The sequence below is a fragment of the Phaethon aethereus genome (assembly GCF_964289735.1).
Source record: "Phaethon aethereus genome assembly, chromosome: Z".
Lineage (NCBI taxonomy): Eukaryota > Metazoa > Chordata > Aves > Phaethontiformes > Phaethontidae > Phaethon > Phaethon aethereus.
In genome coordinates, this window is record NC_138577.1 from 66,477,590 (window position 1) to 66,501,647 (window position 24,058).

Sequence of the window (24,058 nt, forward strand, 5' to 3'; positions counted from 1 at the left end):
TGACCGAGGTGTCAGCTCTACGGTTGGCGTTACGTGCTCCATGACGCCACGTGACGTGACATGACGCGCCTCGCCGCTCCTGCGGCCGGCGCTGGCCGCGCGCACGCGAGGACGACGTCGTCCCAGGCTGGCCGCAGCGCCCCATTGGCTGCCCCCCACGATCACCTGCCTCCTTCCCGCAGTAGCACTCCAGCCGATTGGCTCGCCGCGTCAGGCCGCACCGCCACGTGGGAGGATCCTGGAGCTGTCGGCGCCCGGCGATTGGCGGAGGAAGCTGCCACTCTCCCGCCTCCTCGCCCTGCTCCCCGCCGGGCGGGCAGCAAGGAGTCGTGCCGCTGTGCCGTGGTTCGGGCTTTGCCGCGTCGGGATGAGCCGCGTTTCCCCATGGAGACCAAACGGGCCGAGATCCCCAGCAGCGTCTTGGACGACCTGTGCAGGTAAGCCGCGGGGTGGGGACATTCCCCGTCCCTCCTCACGCCCACCGGCCCCAGCCGGCCGGCGCCTCTTGCCTCCCCTTCCCCCGGGCGGCGGCGCCCCGGCCCTGTGGTGCCGCGGGCCGTCCAGTGCGGGGGGTGGGGTGTGGCGTGGGCGCCGTCGCCCCGGCCCCTTTCCGCCCCACGCCCGGTCCGAGGCGCGCGATCGGGCCGGCGTGGCGTGGGTCCCGGTTTGCTCGAAGCGCTCAATGGGCTGGCGGGACTCGGAGGGGGAAAGCGGGGCGTCCCGGGGCAAGGTGCGGGGCGTCGGTAGTCCGGCCGCGGAAGGAAGGGGCTCGTTGCAGCTCCCCCCGTGCCTGCGTGGGGCTGAACGGCTTCGTGGCCCGAGGCGCCGCCCCCCCGAGGGAGGCTGTCCGGGCGGGGCGGGCAGGGCGCCCGCCCGCCCTCCGCTGCCCTCCGCGCCGCCGTCTGAACCTGGTAAAGGGCTGAACCGGCGGCGGGGAAGAAGGCGGGTATGGAAGAGACGGTGCACCATGGTTTGTGGGCTTTGCTTACGGCGCTCGGCAGCTGCTGCTGCTCGGCCGAGGAAGGTAAAACTGCGTCGGCAGCGTTTGCGCAGGTGAAAAGAGGAGTTAGAAGCGTAAGGCTGATACGGCGTGTGTAGTGATGAATGGGTGTGATACCGTGCAGAAATCAGCTTTCATTTAGGAGGGGTGTCAGGCAGGCAGGCAGGCAGTCCCCTCGTCTGATTTACCTTTGCTGGAAGAGAATGTTCCAGTGAGACAGAAAAGGAAATACTCTTCAGCCTGAAACTGTCCCCTCCCGCTTTTCGGTCCCTTCAGAGTGAAATGGTTAGCTTTTCTTATCCTAAAGGCTATGCATCTAAATATTCATAACACATAGATCCTGTTTTCTTGGGGAAGGGGGAGGCGCTTTTTCCCTTTATGATCTCAAACTCTAGTCATCTGTGGCACAGCCCTTTGGACTTCTTAAGCCATCCCCAGAATTTGATGCCCCAAACTGCCTGTGACATTTGACATGAAATAATTCTCCTGCCTTTCCACCATGAAAGGACCCCTTCTGAAGTATTTAGGTACAAGAGGGAAAGGTTGCTGGACTATTCTTGGTCTCTACTTACTGCAACTATTGTTTTCAAATGAGTGAAAATGCTTAGAAGTGAGAATACCACAGGAAGCTAGAACTGCTCCGCTCAGTAGTGTTTTGTCATGTATGTAATGCAAGACTCAGAGTTTGCAATAGGCAAGTAAATTTTCAATTGTCTAAGTCTGGCCTCTGAAGCATGTTCGTGTTTTTATCATGTCTCCTTTGGGTGCCCTACAGAAAGATGGCACATGTCTTTTAGATGCCTGCTGACACGTGAAGCGGGGTTTAAGACTTCTTCAGAAAATCCAGAGGGGAATCACAATGCCTACAAAACTGAAGTAGCCTATCAGTGTCACTCCTGTGGGGTGACTGATAGAAGGGCACATAAGTAATCAGCTCTCACATTGTTATAGGGTCAGTCCCACTGCCTTACTGTCTTCCTCTGAGCTGCTGCTTCCACCTTTTGGAATCGTGTTTTGTCTTATAATTGTATGAATGTAGTTGTGTGGCTTTAATTAAAAAAAAAAAAAGCCTGAGAATGGTAGATCAGGGACTTTAAGTTACCATCTGTCTCGCTCTTCATCTTTTCTTAATTCACCTTGTTGACTTTCATTAGTGCTAACAGAGCTTGATGTTACTCTTACAAAGTTTCTCTTGCACTACTTGTGTGATCATGTATTTTGCTGAGGGTAGCATGTGGCTATTTAGTAGCAACTGTAGCATTCGGTATCAAATTAAATTTTTAATTGGACAAGGGAAACAGTGTACCTATTTCTTCTGTGGGAGAAAGAACAAAACAAAGCCTGCAGGCTCAATGCGAACTTCATACTTCTGGATGTTCTTGCACCTTAATGTTTTTCCATGCTGTGAGCAGTAGAATATATAAGGTTAGCTGTAACCTATAAGAAGTTATTAAATGTAGAATTTTTAAGGCATGTTACTAAAAATTCTTTTGCATGTTGGCTTTATTAAATCAAGTACACTGGGTGAAGGGCCCTCAGGCCCTGGGCTTTGTTTGTCCTGTGGAGCTCAGTATATAAAGTTACCTGCTGTAATGGGTATGTTCAGAGTCAAATGTTTGTAGCTGACTTTGCAGAATGTAATACTGAAATTATACAGCACTGAAACCTGTGCTAGAGAATCAGTGTAAGCTAGTTCTTAAAAAAGAAAAATGAAACCAAAACCCACAGCTTTTTCCAATAGTATAAAATAACAAGCAGGCTTTTATATTCAGCTATAGAGATCTGTGTGAGAATTGATTATAAGTGATGATGGTGGTGGTGATTATTGTTAAACGCTTTCATTGCAAAAATCATGCTCCTAAGGATAACAAAAATAAGATTAAAAACACTAGTATAATATATTTTCACTTAACTTTTTTTTCCCCCAAGCTATTGCAGTTTTTCCCTGCTGCTAAACTAAATTAAGAGACTTCTACACTTAGAATTTGTTTTCAGACAGTAAAATGTTACCCCTCCATTCTTATTCAGAGAGTAAAATGTTACTTGCCAGCATGTGAAAACAAGTCATAGCTAAAGCCAGGTACATAATGTCTTCAAACATTTGCTGAGTTCCTAGGCTGTTTTAGAATCACACAATGCCAGGATACACTTTATTCTAGGTCTGGTAAGTTATTGTGTGTTTAAGCTTCAGCAGTAGGACCACTCTGACCCATTCTGCTAAATAACAAGTCACAAGTATATACATCACTTTTTTGTCACGCTGTCTTGTGCTACTGAGTTGTTATTTATGGAATAAATAAGTCGAAGTACAAAGCCTTAATGTAGGTTTTGGGGCTTCTTGGTGCTCTCTTTCTCCTATAAGCGAGTGTTGTTACCCTATCTTTTGACTTCAGGACTGTGGTGGGTTAACCTTGGCCAGCAGCCAGATGCCCACACAGTCAGTCACTCCCCCTCTTCAACAGGATGAAGGAGAAAATGGATGGAAAAGCTTGTACCTCAGGATTCCTGAGACAGGAAAGTTGCTTACCAGTTACCATCATGGGCAAAAATTTTCCCCTCAACTTGGGGAAAATTAATTTGGTTTGTTGCCAATTGAAACAGCTTTGGATAGAGAGAAACAACAAAAAAATTTAAACACCACCTTCCCCTACATCCCCACTTTTCCCAGGTTCAACTTCACCCCTTCATTCCCCACTCCTCTACCTCCCCCTCACTGAGTAGGGCAGGGGGTGGGCAATGGGTGTTGTGGTCAGTCTGTACCACTTCATCTTCCTCCTTTGCCTCTGCTCCAGCGTGGGGTCAATCCTATGGGCTGAAGTTCTTTTGGGAAATCGCCACATGCTCCGTCATGGGATCCTCCACAGGCTGCAGTGTGGACATCTGCTCCACCACGGAGCTCCTCCTCTCCCTTCTTCTTCTCTGACCTTAGTGTTTGCACTGCTGTTTCAGTCTTTTTCTCTCTTCCTCTGCCTGTCTGGCATTTTTGTCCTTTCTGAAATAGACTTTCCCAGAGGTGCCACCATCTTGGCTGCTGGCTTCAGCTGTGCCCCGCAGTGGGTCTGTTGGAGCCAGCTGTGCTCATCATGGGGCAGCCCCGATCTCTTCTCAATGGAGGCCACCCTGCAGCCCCCGCTACCAGCACCTGGGCAGCTGTACCCAGTACAACGTAGAGATGCCTGTTGCTAGCACTTCAGTCACTCTAACTTGGGAGTTAACTTCTTTTTGATTACTGAGCAATGTTCTAATAGGCTTTTGCTCTTCTTACTCTAAACCTAATGCTGGCATGTTCTTACTTTTTTTTGGTGCTACTTCTGCATATTGCATTTTCAGATTTATGTTAAGCTGCAGCTCTGGGGCAAGAAAACATCACCAACAACATCATCATGTAAGGGCTATTTTCAGCAGTAATAGAGTAATTTCAGCAGTAATTCAAAAATAAAGGAGCAGTTCGTGGGATGTTATTGTCAGTTGCAAATTGGCAAGTAGGAAAATACTGTTATTGAAGTGAATAACGTTACTTATGTAAGGGAGAGTGCCTGCTGCTTTAAGGGTACTTGGTCAGGGATGTTTTTCAATGTGAAAATGGGGTAGTAAGAAAAGGAGGAAGCCATAAACAAAATATACAGGGAGCCAAACCTGAGAGAGGAATGGTAAGGGGAGTGCTGATGAGAGCCAAACCTGGCCACTTATTGATGAGGGTGTGTGGAGATGTGGGAATGTTCATTCCAGCAAATTTATCTGAGTGGGGACCTGCTCCTGGGAAACTAGGGGGAAAAGGGCGAAATTGGAACCAAAAATATACAGACACAGACCTAAGAAAACAGAAGGGGAGACACTGACAAGAAGCAAACCTGACAGTCACCCTAGTTGATGGGCTATTAAAAAACCACAGGCACCACGTCCAGGAAGATCAGCCTGGGCTTTGCATCTGATAAGGCTGCAAACCTGGGGGGATGCCGCACACAGGGCTGGGATGGGTGCGGCAGAGGACGGGGAGCCAGGGGAGACAGCGTGGGGGTAGACAGAAAAGGGTATAAGAGGGGCTGGTTGCATGTGAAACTGGGCCAGTCAGTATGCTTGTCTGGCTGAGCCTTTCGCCTGATTGCCACAGTCTGTCCTATCTTCTTACATCTTCTTATTAAACCTTTTTCTTAGTTTTCTCTCTGCATAATCTCACTCTCTACCCCATGTACATGTGCTGCAAGGATGAAGTGCCAGCTACAAATGAGGGGTATATGTGTGAGTGGATGGGGTGTCAGCTACTGCAGTGAGGGGGGATGTCTCAGTGCCAGCTACTTGTATGGGTTGGGGGTGTCGGCTCCAGCCTCTGGGGTGGCAACAGCAAGTGTTCTGAAAACCAGCTACTGCGGGGTAACTGTGTGGGTGAGGTGAGTGAGGGGCAGAGCACTGGCTGGAGCAGGACCTCTGCAGTGGGTCGCAGCCCATGTGCTGGGTGCCAGCTGGTGGTGGGGCGAGTGTCTTTCCCAAACATGTTGTGCATGTGTACTCAGCAGCAAACTTCAAGCTGGACCAACCGGTGAGGCAGGGACCTGTGTGATGGGTATGAGGGCCTGGGGCCTGGGCAGAGGTTTTGGGTGGGCAGCGGGAGCCATGCTGGTACGTGGGGGACCCATGAGTGTGTATGTGCTTGTGAACCTGGAGTGTCAAGCGTGTGCCTGCACTAGCAACCTTCTGCCTCTGCCAGCTGAAGAAGAGAAGGTGACTTGGCTGTCTGTGCTTGTGTTTTGTGTGATGCTGTATGTAGGTGCTATTGAAGGCAGCACCTTGTCTGTGGCAGCCTGTGTGACCAGCTGTGTTAGTGTCCGGTGTGTGTGTCTATGTGTATGTGTGCCCCTGGTATACATGCTGGGCTTTGCTACTACTTGAACCTGCGAAAGGGAAAGTGGCAGCTGTGTCCCTCAGTCTGGGCAGAGACCCTGGGACACAGGGCTGGGCTCCAACAGCCAGGCAGGAGGCAGTCCTTGGCCAGAGTGGCTGTGAGTCTCAACCACTTTTGACATTCCTTAACAATTAAGACTTCCCAATTTTTAAGTAAAGATGTCTTAAGTATTTCTGGTTCTGGCAATGATACTAGGTGGTTTTGGAATTTAGCTGGTAGTACTGAGGAGTTGAATATAAAAGATGTCTATCAAATGGTTTAAGTTCAATGGAGTGGGTGACCTTAAATTTCTAAAAAGAAAATTCCACTTAAGTAAAATAAGCTATCACACAGTGCTACTTATGCTTACATTTCTGGGACTCTGTATTTGTGTGCCAGTATCTGGGCTAAAGCATAAAATAGACTTGAAAAATAAACTAATTGTCCATGTTCTATTTCAGACTAAGAAAATGGATAGGATCATATTGAATTTTAAAATCTACATAAATTAATAGTTTTCTATGGTTTTAAGTGAAAATACATAGGTGTGTTTAACTTGTCTTCAGTAAAAAATACATTGACATCTGTTGTCAGAGTTTGCAGATGTTCTTTACTGGACATGTGAAAGTGTTTTCACACTCGTAATAGAGCCAATTATATAGGATGTCTTCGCCCTCCCTGTTTTCACAACACTTAATTTACTTAATTTACTGTAATTGACTTTTGTGAAAAAACATCACGATCCATTCTCCTTGACTTTAAAAGTTATGTCTTTGCTGTGAAAACCCTTTGTTGTCCAGACCACCAGGAAGATCTGGTGGTCTGTTGCTCTATGCTAATGGATCAGGAATTCCAGTGTTGCAATGTATTTTTGTTGTTAGATTTATTTAAATCGATAGATTTGGCTAATCTTACTCTTCTTTGTTTCCTGGCAGCCGGTTTATTTTGCACATTCCAAGTGAAGAGAGAGACAATGCAATCAGAGTATGTTTTCAGATTGAACTTGCCCATTGGTTTTACTTGGATTTCTACATGCAAAACACACCAGGATTACCTCAGTGTGGGATAAGAGACTTCGCTAAAGCTGATATCCTTTTTATTACTGTGAATTTTTTCTGTCTTACTGGATAAAGGGCAAACTGAATATTGTTAATGAAATTTCACACTTGCAGCAGGAAAATGTCAGTTCATGTGTTAGTGATTAAAAGTTAGTATTGCTAGGTATGTGATTTTTACCTGTTCATTGCTTCCATAATTTTGTGGCATCCACAAAAGAGATGTTTCTCAGACTGCTAAAGAACTATGGAAAACAGGTAGTTTCTGATCTTTGAGGGTTTTTCCTCATGCTTGCACTTGGTAGACTAGGTGGGTTCGAAGGTGAGCCGTTGGAACTCTTCATGGTGTTTTGTCTCCTTAATTTAATCCCTTTCCAAGTAAATAGTGACATAAATGTTAATGTAGCTGAAAGTGGTATGTGTTCCCCCATGGCCAGTGGTATGTATTTGTTGGAAGTACTGACAGTTGCTCCTAGAAACACTGCTGTTGGTAGGGGAGAGGATGCATTTTTACTGAATTCATATGGTTGGCCTCTGCTTTTTTCATTGCTTACAAGGGCCGCTGAAACGTAGCTATCTAGTCCTTGCTGGAGAAAAACCCATGACTTTCATCCAGCAAGTGTTTTAGTTTTAACCTTTTCCCATGTGTTCTTGATGTGAGTTGGAGTATTCCTTCTAACTTTCATGATAGTATTACCTGTGGTTTCAGTGCACAATGTACTGCTCTGTTAGTTTGATAACAGAGATTTACTTTGAAGCACTACAGCTTTTATTTTAACAAAAAACTGTAAAAATATTAAAATTTTCTGTTGCTTGATATTGTGCAGTTATTTTTTATTATTTTGGGTATTTTTAAATTATAAATGTATTTTTAGACCAACAGAATTCTTCTAGTAATTGTAGGTAGTGCAGGAAAAATCCAATGTAGTAGACATTTCTGTGACAGTGTTGTATTTTTAAGTACTCTGCTATGGAGTATTTTTTTTATTGGTAGTATAATTTGATATGTAATATATAATATTAATACTTTTATTAAGGACTTGTAGATTTGCTTTCAAAGTTTTAGAGTAATAAATGTTGTTCATGTTTTCTCTGCATGGTGGACTTTGGTAAAGTGTGTTAGAATTTAGATCTCTGTAAATTGATACCATTAAAAAGAATTTTTTTGCATAGTAAATACCTCAGTACAGATTCTGTACCATAGTCTAACAAATGATGGTGGCAAAAATCTAGCTCCACTCAAACAGGAGATGAAACTTGTCTGTTTCACTTCAAAATGAAAAAAATGTGTCTAAGAATAATATATATTCAAAATAATGTTATGTGGAGACTTTTTCTTCCTTCAAACAAGCAGCCTTGCACCGTCTTCTTTCTTGTTCTTTTTTTTTAAATTAAAAATTGGCTTGTATTAGAAATACCAAATTACTTGATGTTTTCTGACCTTTGGAGTTTGGTAACGGATTATTCATAATATTTTTCACTTTCAAGAGAATGTATCTTGAAAACATTTAGAGGAGGAAGTGTGGTTATTGTAAATATTTACAGTAGTGTGTAAATTGTATGTCTGTGTGTGATTTGAAACTGGATGCTTAAGTTTATCTTCTTTAACATGCTGCTGTACTCTTCAATCACTGTCCCTTTTTACTGCCTCAAGGTGAAGATGTACAAAAGGTTTTAGATGAGTGGAAAGAATACAAAATGGGAGTACCAACCTATGGTGCAATTATTCTTGATGAGACACTTGAAAATGTAAGTATGGAAACAGTTGTGAAGGGCTAGAGAGAAGGATGGCATATGGTGGCAGAAGTAATTTTTTTGTTGTTTACATTTTCAATCTGGATCAAAAAAAGGAGTGCTTCAGGTTCACAAAGACCTGACGGTTACTTGATGCTGTTGAGTGTGTAATATGTGAGACAGTAAGCACACTTCTGCTTGCTTTCCTCCTCAGTTTTGGTGTGGGTTTTTTTTTTCTTTCTGAGTTTTGTGATCTCATAAAAAAATTCCACAGTTCTTGCTAGAACACATGAAACGTAATGTGTTCCTTCCTCCAGGCTAATATATATTTTTTGAGAAGCAGGGGATGGTGAAGGGAAGACGTTTAATAGAAATTGGTTAGAATAGTGGGTGCTGACAGTTGCATTCCCTTGTATTTTGCAGGTTCTTTTGGTTCAGGGCTATTTAGCAAAGTCTGGTTGGGGATTTCCAAAAGGGAAAGTAAATAAAGAAGAGGCACCTCATGACTGTGCTGCTAGAGAGGTAAGTTAGCTTAAATTTAAGGGAATCAAATATAAAGAAATGAAATTTTGCTGAGAGCAGGATGTGTGTTAGATGAAAAGACATTTTACTTAGGTATCTCTTCATTGAAATCAGGTAAATGAATACCCTATTCTTTCAGGAGTCTTCTGCTGTAGCTTTTAGTGCTTTTCTGAGTTCCAGAGTGATAATCAGGGGTGTGGTTATATAATTTAAAAATCATTGTTTGATGTTTTTAATTGTTTTGCACTAATTTGCCAAATTAAGTGAGTACTATCTTTAAAGTTCTCTGCTGAGCTATCAATTTACTTATAAGTATTATTATTGGTGCTTAGGAAATCTTACGTACTTTGTGGCTTTTGGAAAATAGGGCCACCATAGCTGTAAAAAGGTAGAAGAATGGGAATTTAGCTTACGTACGCTGAGCTATGTAAAGAGGCTAAAGACTTGCATTGGAGGTTGTAAAAGGTTATGTAAAAATTGTGAAGAAATTAACTTTCCTATTTTTCAGTGATGCAGGACCAAGTATAAATGATTATGGCAAGTAAAATCTGAAAAATAATTTAATATGTAGGATTTATTGCTGCTAGAGATGTAGATACATAGTGAAGCTGCATATTACAAATAGCCTGTAAAAGAATATTGCTGATATAAACTCAATGTTCATGTAACATAATACATCCAGAATTTTTGAGAGCGAAAATTAAGATGAGGTAAAATAGTAAGATGCATTAGTTTTCTTCATGGTTGGACTGAATCAGTGTCTGAGAAATCATGTTAGTTATGTTTTTGTGTCTTTTTTTTTAATATAGGTGTCAAAGGTGCATGAATGAAAAATTCCCTATTTCCGGTTCCCTGATGGTGCTTTCCATACCACTCATATATTTAATATGAGTTGGAAAAGCAAAATAACATTTTAGATCGTAACATTGCACTGTTATGCAATGAACATACATGAAACACGCTTTCATGTTAGCAGTTACTGATCTCCGAGTGCAGAACATTATTTATATAGTATCAAATGACTTGCCAGAGTGAAACACCTGAGCTACAGATGCAGTGGGCTGTCATTGCAGAACTCAAGGGCTGGGGAAGGATGAGCAGAGACTTAAGAAGGTTAACTTGATTATTCAATGCATGACTCTTTCCTCCTACCCCACAAATAGCTTGTTCAGTTAAACTTTTACTAGTCAGGTGCTTTTAGGGTTGGTCTAAAAGACTAAACTGAAGGCACAGGAGTCCATAAAAATATATGGACCACAACACAGTGGTGTTACTAGGTGTAACTCCTTCAGGAAGAAATGACGTGAAGTATCCCTTCCTCTTTACTTCAAGTTATGCTAGCAAAAGCTAGGAAAAAATCTTTTAATGGTGCTTTTAATTTAAGGAATTTATTTAGATTACACTAGTGAACACTACTGTTGCTACAGTCTTTTTCCATCAAGGTAGATTGTCATTGTGGATAGACTGGCAAATTCTTCAAGGCTTACTTATGGTTACGAATTGGGATGTCAGTAATATCCATGCATAAATCTTTTAACTGCTTTTATGGAGTTAGTACAAGTCTAAAACCATAAACTGCATCTGTATAAGGTCTAAGCTGAAGAGGTCTTCACTGGGCAGTGCCTACACAGTTTGGTAGTATTCAGAAGTTGATGAGGGAAAAACCATACTAAATGGATGATTCTCTTGGTAAAAGGAGCTTCTACAATGAATTCACTTAAATCACGCGGGAAGATAATTTAGGAAGGGAAAACATTGGTGTTAGTAGTAAAAGTATGGAGGATAAAGCATATCTTATCTTAATTGAGACAGTGTGTGGTGGGGGTTTTTTGTTTCTTCTTTCTCCTAAACTCTGCTGTTCTTAATGTAGTTAGATGGGAGGATGGCTTGCTTTTTATCTTGATAAGAGGGGTTGTATGTGCTGATTTGAAGACTAACTGGTCAATTATTTGCTTTGCATTAAACACTTCTGATTTTTTTCATACTTGTACTTAATTTCCTTTGCATTTTCAAAAATGGAAGTTACCACCATTTTGCTGATATATACATTGATATTTTGCATAAGATATTCTAAGTATTTTCTGCTATTATTATTTTATATGCAGTTATTTGGTTCTATTTTTCATTATACGTACTTACAGGAGATGGGGGCTGAGAAGAGATTTTACTGAAGATCCTGTTGCTCATTTTAATTATAAATCTGGTCATTAAAAAATTTAACTGAGGACTTCTGCCTTCGCATTGTTGGTAGTGGGGCTTAATAGCCCTGTGTTTAATATCTAGTTCTATGAGTGATTGTTCACTTGCATGTTCTACTGTCTGGGCAGAAATATTTTGGACAGTGGTATTAATCCTGCATGTTTTCTAAGTACTTGTATTTTCTGTGGAGATTTGGAGGTCTAGGAAGTTTCTAAAAATGAGTATTTACTTATTTAAGCTATTAGTTGTATTTGACATGAAACTTCTAATATTTTAAATCTTATATATTTGAGAACATTTTCAAAAGTAAGTATTCCGATGTAGTGAAAGATGTCCCCTGCTCATGGCAGGGGGGTTGGAGTAGATGGTCTTTGAAGGTCCCTTGCCACCTAAACCATTCTCTGAATCTATGATCTTTTACTGTAAGACCATAAAATATGCAAAGAAAATGTTCTTTTAAAATATCATTGTTTTTCTAGTAAACTCCAGCAGGTATAACACTCCCATTTTTTTCCTTAGAGTAACTGACAATGCAGTTTTAAGTTTGTTTGTCAGTGTGAATGTGCAGTTTGAATTTTGTAGTAAGAGTTTTGCTACCTGTTGCTGGATTTTGTTGTGAATGTAAAAATGATTATATGTGTGGGGGTAGAAGGTTCATAAAGTAGGATTGTTGAAAGAGAAGAAAAATTGAGGTGCAAGCAAACCTTCCTAGAATGTGAAGACGCCTTTACTTCTCCATGCAGTAGTTCTTGCTGTGAATGAGATTTCAGTGCATCCAGCAGCATGGAGGAGCAGCTACAGACTCCCCATCCATATTAATGAATTGCTTCAGGAAGGTGTAATAGAGTTGTTTCAACTTTTATTACAGGCCTGTCTGACTTAGAGAAATGTAAAGCACATAGGATCTTAAGATTCTTTTTCTATTATTAAGCATAAATCTGTGTGTGAAGGGGTTGTTTTTCTCAGCAACGACCTGCTTTCATGGATAGATCAGAATATTAGTCATTCCTTCCCTTGTGATAGTAGGTTCTGAAAGGATAAATCTGAATACACACACTGATTTCATCTATATGCTTCTCAGGTGTTTGAAGAAACTGGGTTTGACATAAAAGAGTATATCTGCAAAGAAGAATACATTGAGCTGCGAATTAATGATCAGTTAGCACGGTTGTACATCATTCCAGGAGTTCCCAAGAACACAAAATTCAACCCCAAAACTAGAAGGGAAATTCGGGTATGTGTTATCTTGTTTGAATCTATAGGAACCTTGTTGTATAGCTTGATTTTTAAAGTCTGTAAAACAATGAAACTACCAGGCATGATGAATACCTCAAATACTAGGTACAAATGGCACCTCTGCAGTAGAGTTGCAAGAAGTTGACAAGACCCTACAGTGCAAAGACTGATTGTTGACCATCTGTCTGGCATCTCCATTCATCATTAAAACAATATTAGAGCATGCTGTCAAACTATAATTCTTCCCTTCTTTTCTTTTAGGTGGTGTATGTGTTAATCACTTCATGTTATTCCTAGTTATAGCTGCATAGATAACTATATAATCTTCTGAACATGTAATTATTAATGGGTGATATACAAAAGGCTAGCATAGATAACTATATAATCTTCTGAACATGTAATTATTAATGGGTGATATACAAAAGGCTACATAGCAGAAGGAGAAAGTAAGGATTGTGTTCTCTCTTTCATGGCTAATATCATCCACACTTAAGAAAATAGTGTATTTTAAGGAGGAAGTTGGGAAGCGGACACAAACCAGGAACTATTTTGCATGGTTTGTATACCATTAGGCTTTTATTGTGAAAGGCAGAAGCAAAGAGTCAGGTAGTAGACTTGTTGGAAACTTTGTTCCTGATATCCATAATCTTTGAAGTTTTAACACATTTCTTGTATTTCAATTCAGTTTAAAACTGCCATCCTCATGTTTTTATGGAGATGGTGCCACTGAACAGGGCATCTGGCTTTCTAAATAGGAAAAGGTACTTGTAGTTGACTAGTCAGGAGTCTCTTAATTTCTTGCACTAGAGACCTGTTTTTCAAAATACGAAGTAAAAGAAGATGAACTTTGATTTTTTTTCTTTTTTTTTTTAAATGTATGGTAGATACCCCCCTTTGTATAACGCTGACCACCTGCATGTGGGTGATCACAGAATCACTAAGGTTGGAAAGGACCTTCAAGATCATCAAGTCCAACCATTGATCCAGCGCCACCATGTTCCCTAAACCATGTCTTGAAGTGCCATATCCACACGTTTTTTGAACACTTCCAGAGATGGCAACTCCACCACCTCCCTGGGCAGCCTGTTCCAATGCCTGACTACCCTCTCAGTGAAGAAATTTTTCCTAATATCCAATCTAAACCTCCCTTGGTGCAACTTGAGGCCATTTCCTCTCGTCCTATCGCTGGTTACTTGGGAGAAGAGACCAGCGCCCTCATTGCCACAACCCCCTTTCAGGTAGTTGTAGAGGGCGATAAGGTCTCCCCTCAGCCTCCTCTTCTCCAGACTGAACAACCCCAGTTCCCTCAGCTGCTACCTCATAAGACTTGTGCTCCAGACCCCTCACCAGCTTTGTTGCCCTTCTCTGGACAGGCTCCAGCACCTCAACATCCTTGTAGTGAGGGGCCCAAAACTGAACACAGTATTCAAGGTGTGGCCTCACCAGTGGGCACAATCACTTCCCTACTCCTGCTGGCCACACTATTTCTGATACAGGCCAGGATGCTGTTGGCCTTCTTGGCCACCTGGGCACACTGCCAGCTCATGTTCAGCCAGCTGTCAACCAGCACCCCCAGGTCCCTTTCCGCCGAGCTGCTCTCTAGCCACTCCTCCCCAAGCCTGTAGCGTTGCATGGGGTTGTTGTGGCCGAAGTGCAGGACCCTGCACTTGGCCTTATTAAACCTCATACAGTTGACCTCTGCCCATCGATCCAGCCTGTCCAGATCCCTCTGCAGAGCCCTCCTACCCTCCAGCAGATCAACACTCCCACCCAGCTTGGTGTCATCTGCAAACTTACTGAGGGAGCACTTGATTCCCTCATCCAGATCAACTATAAAGATATTGAGCAAGACCGGCCCCAGAACTGAGCCCTGGGGAACACCACTTGTGACCGGCCGCCAGCCGGATTTAATGCCGTTCACCACAACTCTCTGGGCTCGGCCATCCAGCCAGTTCCTCACCCAGCAAAGAATAAACCTGTCTAAGCCACGAGCCACCAGTTTCTCTAGGACAACGCTGTGGGAGACGCTGTCTAAGGCTTTACTAAAGTCCAGGTAGACAACATCCACAGCCTTTCCCTCATCCACTAGGTGGGTCACCTGGTCATAGAAGGAGATCAGGTTGGTCAAGCAGGACCTGCCTTTCATGAACCCATGCTGGCTGGGCCTGATCCCTTGGTTGTCCTGCACATGCCCTGGGAGCACTCTCAAGACCAACCGCTCCATGATCTTCCCCGGTACAGAGGTCAGGCTGACAGGCCTGTAGTTCCCAGGATCCTCCTTCCCGCCTTTCTTGTAGATGGGTGTCACACTGGCAAGCCTCCAGTCGTCTGGGGCTTCCGCAGTTAACCAGGACTGCTGATAAATGATGGAGAGTGGCTTGGCAAGCTCCTTCACCAGTGCCCTCAGTACTCGGGTAGATCCCATCAGCCCCATAGACTTGTTAAACCACCTGGACACCCACATGTCCTTAACTGCTTCCTCCTGGATTATGAGGAGTATATTGTGCTCTCCATCCCCGTCTTCCAGCTCAGGGGGCTGAACACCCTGTGGATACCTGGACTGGCTATTAAAGACTGAGGCAAAGAAGGCATTAAGTACCTCAGCCTTGTCCTCGTCCTTGGAGACAATGTTCCCCGCCATATCCAGTAGGGGATGGAGATTCTCCTTGCCTTTTTGTTGTTAATACATTTGTAAAAACATTTTTTGTTATCCTTTACGACTGTGGCCAGACTGAGCTCTAGCTGGGCTTTTGCCTTTATAATTTTGTCCCTGCTTGACCTAACGAGATCCTTGTACTCTTCGTGAGTTGCCTGCCCCTTCTTCCAGAGGTGATAAACTCTCCTCTTTTCCCTGAGTCCCAGCAATATCTCCCTGTTCAGCCAGGCCGGTCGTCTTCCCCACCAGCTCTTCTTACAGCACATGGGGACTGCCTGCTCCTGCGCCTTTTAAGATTTCCTTCTTGAAGACTGTCCAGCCTTCCTGGATCCCTTTGTCCTTCAGGACTGTCTCCCAAGGGACTCTCTCAACCAGTGACCTGAACAGGCCAAAGTCTGCCCTTTGGAAGTCCATGGTAGCAGTTTTGCTGACCCCTCTCCTTACTTCGCTCACAACTGAGAATTCTATCATGTCGTGGTCGTTAAGCCCAAGACGGCCTCCGACCACCACATCTCCCACCAGTCCTTCTCTGTTTGTAAACAGCAGGTCCAGCAAGGCACCTCCCCTGGTGGGCTCACTCACCAGCTGTGTCAGGAAGTTATCCTCCACACACTCCAGGAACCTCCTGGACTGTTTCCTCTCTGCCGTGTTATACTTCCAGCAGATGTCTGGTAGACTGAAGTCCCCCGCAAGAACAAGGGCCAGCGAATGCGAGACTTCTGCCAGTCGCTTACAGAATATCTCATCTGTCTCTTCGTCCTGGTTGGGTGGTCTGTAACAGAGTCCCAGCAAGATATCTGCCTCATTGGCCTTCCCCCTCATCCTTACCCATAAGCACTCGACTTGGTCTTCACAATCATTGATTTCTATGCAATCAAAACACTCCCTAACATACAGAGCCACCCCACCACCTCTCCTTCCGTGACTATCCCTTCGGAAGAGCTTATAGCCATCCATTGCAGCACTCCAGTCATGAGAAGCATCCCACCATATTTCTGTGATGGCAACTACATTATAGCTGTCCCAGTGCATAATGGCTTCCAGCTCCTCCTCTTTGGTGCCCATGCTGCGTGCGTGGTTCTTACAGTGACAGATTTTGTCTCTCTGCTGAAGCACTGTTTTCATCTGATCTAATATAACCATGCATGCAATTTTTGTATTCCCTGTAGAACTATATTGAAAACCATTTCTGTTTGTAACTTCTTTCCATAATGAGCATCATGGACTTTTGGAGAGGGTCCAGAGAAGGGCCACAAAAATGATCCAAGGGATGGAACCGCCTCTCCTATGAGGACAGGCTGAGAGAGTTGAGGTTGCCCAGCCTGGAGAAGAGTAGGCTCTGGGGAGACCTTACTGCACCCTTCCAGTCCTTAAAGGCAGCCTATAAGAAAGATGGGGACAGACTTTTTAGCAGGGTCTGTAGCGACAAAGGGTAATGGTTTTACACTAAAAGAGGGCAGATTTAGACTAGATAGAAAAAAGAAAATTTTCCCAATGAGGGTGGTAAAGCACTGGCACAGTTTGCCCACAGATGTGGTAGATGTCCCGTCCCTGGAAACATTCCAGGTCAGGTTGGACAGGGCTCTAAGCAACCTGATCTAGTTGAAGATGTCCCTGCTCACTGCAAGGGGATTGCACTAGATGATCTCTAAAGGTCACTTCCATCCCAAAGATTCTATGATGTTATCTGGACCTGGAGTTTTGGAGCTAGGTTCTGCAATAGAAAAGCTCATGTGGGTTCTACTCTGTGTATATTCAGAATTCCTGATTTAATTCCCCATTCTGCAAAGTATACGCCTTTAATAGTTAAAACTATAATGTATGAATTATAACACAAATCCTATCCTTTACCCATGTTTTTTTCTTTTATAAAAAAACCTGAAATTTACTCTGCAACCTAAATCCCCTTCTTTCTGATAATTTTGAACTAGTATTGGTGATCTAGTTTTGATGGCATTTTAAATAACAATCCAAGATTAGTAGTGACTTTGAAAGTTATTGAAAGCCTCTCCCTTTATTTATGGCATTCAGTGTGCAGTGGTTTGGTTGGTTTTTGAAACCTGTATTCAGAATTTAGTTCCTGGATAATACTTTTCATATTTTAGGTGCCGTATCTTGCAATGAGTATGTCCTATACCATCTGTTACTCTGTAGTTGCAGTCAGAAGAATAAACCCATTGTTAATTAAACTTTTGTGAAAAACTCTGTTGCAGTTTGTTAATTAAAGTCTTCTATTGTAATTTTTTAATTAAGGGAAATAATTGTGGTTGATAAAAATTTGTAACATTCTGTAAGGGCTAACTTGATTTTATTTCTTGTTTTTCTAGAATATTGAGTGGTTTTCCATTAACAAATTACCATGCCACAGAAATGACATGACCCCAAAGTCTAAGCTGGGTTTGGCACCTAACAAATTTTTTATGGCAATTCCCTTCATCAGGTATGTTTGAGATGAGGCAAATGATAGGCCAGTGCCTTTCAGACAAGTTTGATTTCTTTAGATTTGTTTTAGTAAGTAGATCTTGTTGCACTTCTCCTTGCTCACAGACCATTGAGGGAATGGATTTCCCGAAGGAATGGTGATTCCTCAGAAAGTGACAATGGATTTTCATCTACAGGGAGCACACCCTCTAAACCCAACTTGGAAAAAGCTAGGTAAGAATCAGGTCAGTTTAACACTTCTATATCCTTTCTGTAAAACGTTGGTCACACAAAGCTGCTTGTCCTTTCTCTTTCTCTGAGCGTTCCAGTAAATAGAATGGGTTAATAAAAAAATAAAATTGCAGGCATACCTCATAGGACTGTAAATAGGATGAGAAGTTAACTTAATGTCATGATACACTTTTTTTGGTAAATTGTCACATGTCAGAACTGAGGTAACTTCTTCAGTCCTGTCTATGGGAATCCAAAAAGCAGAAGCTAAAACAAGAATAAAACTTCCAATGCTTCAAGTTCAATGCTTTTGGTACTTCCACAGAGGAAAAACAGGACTCTCTAAAGTAGGACTGTGAAGTACTATCAGAAGTAGCTATCTAGATAAAACCTGTGGGGGTCTGTAGGGGAACAAGTGCTGCTGGCTTTTGATTCATCTGAGCTAAAAGCAGTAGAGCGAACTTTAAAACCTGTAGTCCCAAGGAAAGGCTATGTTGCAGTAATTCAAGTTGGGTCAGCACCAACACTGACAAAAACAGGACAAATGCTAGCATGGACCTAGGCTGCTCTCTGTGCAGAACATCCAGCAGGCATGAATCGGGTGAACACGGTGAGTGTTATTACCATTTCCACACTAGGTCACTTAAGCTTGTCTTCCAGGGTGTTCTCAAAAAGCAGAAAATTCTTTTGTATTTCTCTTCTGCTATCAATACATTTGAAGTTGTGTTGTAAACTGTGTTTTCCTGTACTAGATCCAAACTTCGCTGTAGTCAGCAGGTGTTTACAGATGGCTTTGCAGGAGAGCAGTCAGTGAAGCCAAAACAGCCACAGAAGCCATGTAATTATCCTGAGGTGTCTGAAGCTTTGAAAATAAAGGTAGGTTATTTCTTAGGCAGCATATGCATCTGGGCTATTTAAAACAGATGTCTTTGTTCATGAGTGTTCCTCCCTGGAAAGAAAATACTTACTATGTTTGGTTAATTTCAGTGTGCTTCAGTTTGTCTACAAAAGATACTGTTTACATGTTTTGAGGTTATTTGGAGGAAAGTTTTAACTAATATGTATGTTTTAACTAATAAGTATGAAGTTTCAGTGCAATGATGTTCAACGCTGCCATTTAAACTCTTTTCTTTACTACCTTTTGGACTTAATAGCAGAGTCAGAGCTTGAGGAGCAATGGCAGAAAGCAGCATCAAGACACTTCCAGCCAAAAGAAGCGAACAAATGGAGGCCACAGTCAACCAGTTAAGCAAAACCATACCTTGGTAAGAAACATGCAATGGCTGTTTCATTAACAGGTTCCAGTAATGCTTAACAAATGTCCAGGCCCATGTCCTGCTGAGAGCAAGCAGAGTGCCTGTCTATCACAAGTATAGTGATCATAATACTTGGTATGGATTTGTAGAAATAGGACATTTCTTACCTTGTATGCATATACATCTATAGACAAGCATACTAAACTTCAAAATTTGCATTTTGGAAGTAAGTCTTACTTTAGCAGTTCAAAATTTGTCAGCTGCTTCAGTAGACAGTCCTGCAGCTTTCCAGGTTCCCGTCAGGTAATAGCCTACTGTAGTGTGGTCATAAGAAGTCAGTGTAGTACATGTCTTGTATGATATTTTATTGTAAGCATGGAGTTTTGTTATGCAGCAACTAGATACAAAGTGGTAATGCATATTGCTTATCATTTCCCTCTAGCAAAAATGTTGTGATGCAGACTTGACTTGAACACCAGAATCTCATATAATATTTTTGTCATACAGTAGAACTACAGCAATTTGTAAATTCCAGTATGACATTATTGGTTTGTTACCTTTTCATTGCAGTAACTAATTGTCTTTGTCCTCACAGTTCTGCTGGCTGGGAGAAGGCTCACTGAGATCTCTCTCTTACTTTAATATAGTGCTTTTCGATTTTTTCACCCCACCCCCTTGTTCTTTATGGCTCTCCAACTCTGCGTTGTTGGCTTTTGTACAGCTGTGAGCCTCAGTTCTCCGTGCAGCTCAGCTGGGTTGTCCAGGCTTTAGTTTTTCTTGTTTACTGGCTGTAAGCTAGATTCTTCCCATTCTGGCTTGTGGTTACTACCTTCTGTCTGTTTTTCATGTAGAAGTGTAGAAACCATCAATTCTCGTTCTGTAACCTGTAACTGGAATCTGTAGGATTTTAATGGAAACAAGTGGAGCTGTTAATGCTCCACAGCTACTTTGTTACGCTCTTTACAGGCTTTGCTGAATACTTCTATGGTGTTTCATTTGCATTTTCATGATTGTCAGTCTTTTGAAGTTTAAATATTTCATGTCCCAGTGATAATTTTCTAATACAATTTGGAGGCCAGGGAACCCTTAATTCTCATAGAGTGCAAAGGACTATACTTTTCTCTGTATTTGTATACTTAACAGCAACATACCTGGGGCTAAAACTTAACTCTTCCCTGTAGAGTTCCAAGTTTGTGTCTCTAATGTATGCTAATTTAATTGGCAGTAGCAGCCTGTTTGCAAATACCTTCCCCTTGCTTTTTGGGACAAGCTGATTGAAGAACAGGTTTATGCATATGCAAATTTGATTCCACACTATCATATGCAAGATTTTTCCAGCTTAAAATGTTTAGAAAGCACTCAAAATTTTTCCCTAAAAGCCTGCATTTTAAAAATGGTTTGACTTTAAAAGGTTGCATGCTTCTGAAAGACTTGTGGACTTGAAGCATGCTTACTAGATAAAAGCAACATGACAGAATTCATGCCGAGTTGTAAGTAAGATAATTCACACATCAGGAGGTCTGTCAAAGCAAATATAACCAGCATGCCTTTTAGCTGATGCTTAAGCTATACCCCTAAGAAATAGAGTGCCGTTTCTTTATGAATTGTGTAATGTATGGTCATTCTCTTAAACAGAAATGTGAAAAAAGGCTTAATCCAAGAAGACTTCAAGATAACTTTGAAACAGGCAAGTACAGTCTGAATTTTCATGCATTGTCATGCATTACAGGCTGAAGGCACCTGAATAATGATGGTTGAGGGTTTTTTTCCTTGTATGCTAACCTACCAAATATAACAAAACTGTATTTCTCTAAGGCAGTCTGAATTGTTTTGTTTGTTTTTTTAATTTGGCTAACTTTATGTGCTGCTTCACATTGGTTTTGCAATTCTTCTCCTTAATTATTAAGACTGTCAGATTATACCAGATGGCTGAGTAAAAAGTAACTGAAAGCTGGTTTAGGAAAATAGCATCTGATTCAAACAAAGCTGGTAATTGAGTGTTGTTTCAGGGCTTTCTGTCCTGCTAGTAATAAGCTGCAGTTGATATTAGAGTACTCTGGAGAGTGCACACAGTTCTTTTCTTACTGCTTAGAAAACAGGGCCATATTTCTTTCCTCCTTATTAAGAAACGACATGCAAAACAGTACCTATGGGTAAAACTGGCTATTGAAAGTGTCCCCATATTGCTGTGACTTTTAAGATTTGTTCTAGCCCCACTAGATGACTTGTAAATATGGCTGTTTGAGTTACCTTCTGTTTATGACCAGACATACAGATTTTGTCATAAATATTGACTGTATATTTGAGGTATGCTTTGTATTGTTATTGATACTCTTGTTGATAATTCTTTAAAAGTTGTTACATGTTTTTCTTCTCTTTAAGCAGATGCAGCATGTGAGATGTGTTGCTCCAGTGAAGATCCACTGCCAGAACATGTAGAGGGACATTCTGTGGCATGCAATGGCCATTACAAATTTGCTTTCTCATCAAGAGCTTTCTTGAGTTTCAAGTTTGACCATGATGCCATAATGAAAAGTTTTGACCTCTGACAGCAAACTTAATAGGAACAAAAATCAGACTTGCCTGTTGCAATTGAGGGGTTTCTTATCCAGCCTTACTCTTTCTCAGGAGTTTTTTTGTTTTGTTTGTTTGTTTTTTAAATGCAATGCAGGGACTGACTGGTGGTTTGGAAGGGTTTGTTCTCTTTGCAGTATAGGAGTGGCATAGTCAAGTGTTGCACTTTAAATGCAGTATAGCCTTTGTCCACAAAAATACCTTTCCAGTGTTCAGTTCACTTGTTCCTAGCTGTGCATTAGAGGGCATTCTTTTTTTTTTTTTTTTTTTTTAACTTGCTGTGTGTTTTATAGAATGTCATTAACTTTTTTTCACTATAGGATTATACCATCTTGCTAAACTTTAACTGCTCTAATGTAAGTTATTGGATTTGTTAGTCATTATTGTGTAGTACATTGCAATATTATGGCAGTGGCAATGAAGCAGATTCTTGGAGGGCTCCTCAGCCCTAGTGATTTTGAAACCAAGTTGCACATTTCAAACCTGGCCTCAGCCTGTCATCCTTTCTTTGTCCTGGTTCCTTGCCCAAAATACCTTTCCTCCTTCACACTGATAGTTTCTGTGGCTGGTGATCAGTAGTACTTGGAGTCAAATCTATAGCATGTTGACTTCTTGTACTTTTACCTGCTCTGCCTCTGTTTTCAGTAAGGATATGCTAACTGGGTAGAACTTAGCCATTCAAAGTGTCGAGCTTCAACTCTTATGCACTGTCCCCAGCTGAGTAAGAAGAAGTTGCAAAGTTTTCTGTTATGCCACTTGCAGCTGCTTTCAAAAAAGAAAAGCTGAAACTTTGTGAGAGGTTACTTGTGTAGAATTTATACTGAATGTAAATAAGCCTCTGTAGATCTTGCTGAGGAGGAAGGCAGGTGCATGGATAATAGAGTCATTGTGTGACACTAAATGGCTTAATCAGGCTTGCAATAACTATTCTAAGGGTGTCCAGTATTGTATTCTGTGCTGTTGTCCTCGGATCTCTTGTGTAGTGTATGCTTCTGTATATATCCAGTAGTATCGAATTGCACTTGCAGTTAGCATTTAAATGATGTAGACTCAGTCGTTGTCAGCTACAATGCTAAGTAAAAATATCAAAGATGGGGGGGTGGGGGAAGAACAAACATCCAGCAAGAGTTGAGGTGATGAACTGTTAAATTACTTTATGATTCAAGTTCAGGGGTTTTGAACATGTGCTTTGCAGTTGAGAGAAATGCACTGAAATAATATGTTGCAGCAGCTTGCGGTAGCTGTCCCACATTTAAAAATGGACTTCTCTCTAAAATAAAAGGTAGTTGGTAAATTGATAGGTTGCATGAACTACGCCCTTGTCTCATCACAGTGTATGCTTACGCACTGAGTCTTTATGCAAGTCATATCCAAACCCAAAATCCTGGTCTTCCTTCAACCACCCTACTTCATCTACCCTACCTGATGTTACCTAGAGCTTTTCCTCAGGAGTAGCTTTAGAACTATCTCCTGGTGTATTTGCCTGCCTGGCACCAGGTCATCTGGGACTCAAATTGGGGATGCTGTAATAATCTTGGTGATTGGAATGCTGGACACCTGTATTAGTCCATAGGAGAAACAGACTGCAGCATTTCCTCCTTCTGGAGGACAAGAGTTCTGAGGGTGTTGTCTTTCAAGACCAAATCGTGAAATAGCTCAATCTAGCTTTGTCTCACTTTGGTTTTAGGAAAAAAAAAAAAAAAAAAAAAAAAAAAAAGATATCCAAAGGCCATTCAAAACAGTAAATGGTGAAGAATGGTAATTGAGAAAGTGGGATAACGCTGGAGGAGGTTATCTTATTCAGCTTCAGGTGAAAACTAATCTTTAGTTTCTTCTTTAGTGCAAGTAGTTGATTTCCCAGCAAAAGTGCCTTTACTCATGGTGAGGCAGAAGTTTGTATTCATATCCTGAGGCTGCTACTGCCTGTGGAGTTAACAAAGTTCTCCTAAGGCATGATTAAATATTAGGCTGTGGAAATCTTTAATAAGCAAGTTGACTTTTCAGATAAATTATAGTTGTATTTCATCTAATGCTCTGTGAAATAAGGGGGATATTGATGAAAGTTCTGTTGATGACAGAACTTGGAGCTTTTGTCAATGTTTGGGAAATCATGTCCCAGACAGAGAAAGTCTTTAGAACGAAGCAAGTGTGTCCTATGAATAGGAGATGCTGGCTTCCCTCCATATTCACTGGGTCATTTTCTTCTTCTTAGTGAAAGGTTGGTTCAGTGGAAGAGAAATTGGTTGCTGCATTAAGCAACCCAAAGCGGGGCTTATACATATGTCATGATTTTAG

General features: G+C 41.9%; 1 protein-coding gene across 1 annotated transcript; it reads left to right on the top strand.

Moving 5' to 3' along the window:
• Window positions 1–384: 384 nt before the first annotated feature.
• DCP2 (decapping mRNA 2) lies at window positions 385–22,367 on the top strand (the record flags this gene model as incomplete). Its single annotated transcript, XM_082013709.1, has 11 exons — window positions 385–437; window positions 6,815–6,966; window positions 8,556–8,683; window positions 9,092–9,190; window positions 12,471–12,623; window positions 17,609–17,721; window positions 17,829–17,936; window positions 18,686–18,809; window positions 19,088–19,198; window positions 20,825–20,876; window positions 21,575–22,367. The coding sequence occupies 11 exons, from the start codon at window positions 385–387 to the stop codon at window positions 21,736–21,738; spliced, it is 1,257 nt and encodes a 418-aa protein (XP_081869835.1). The 3' UTR covers window positions 21,739–22,367.
• Window positions 22,368–24,058: the final 1,691 nt, after the last annotated feature.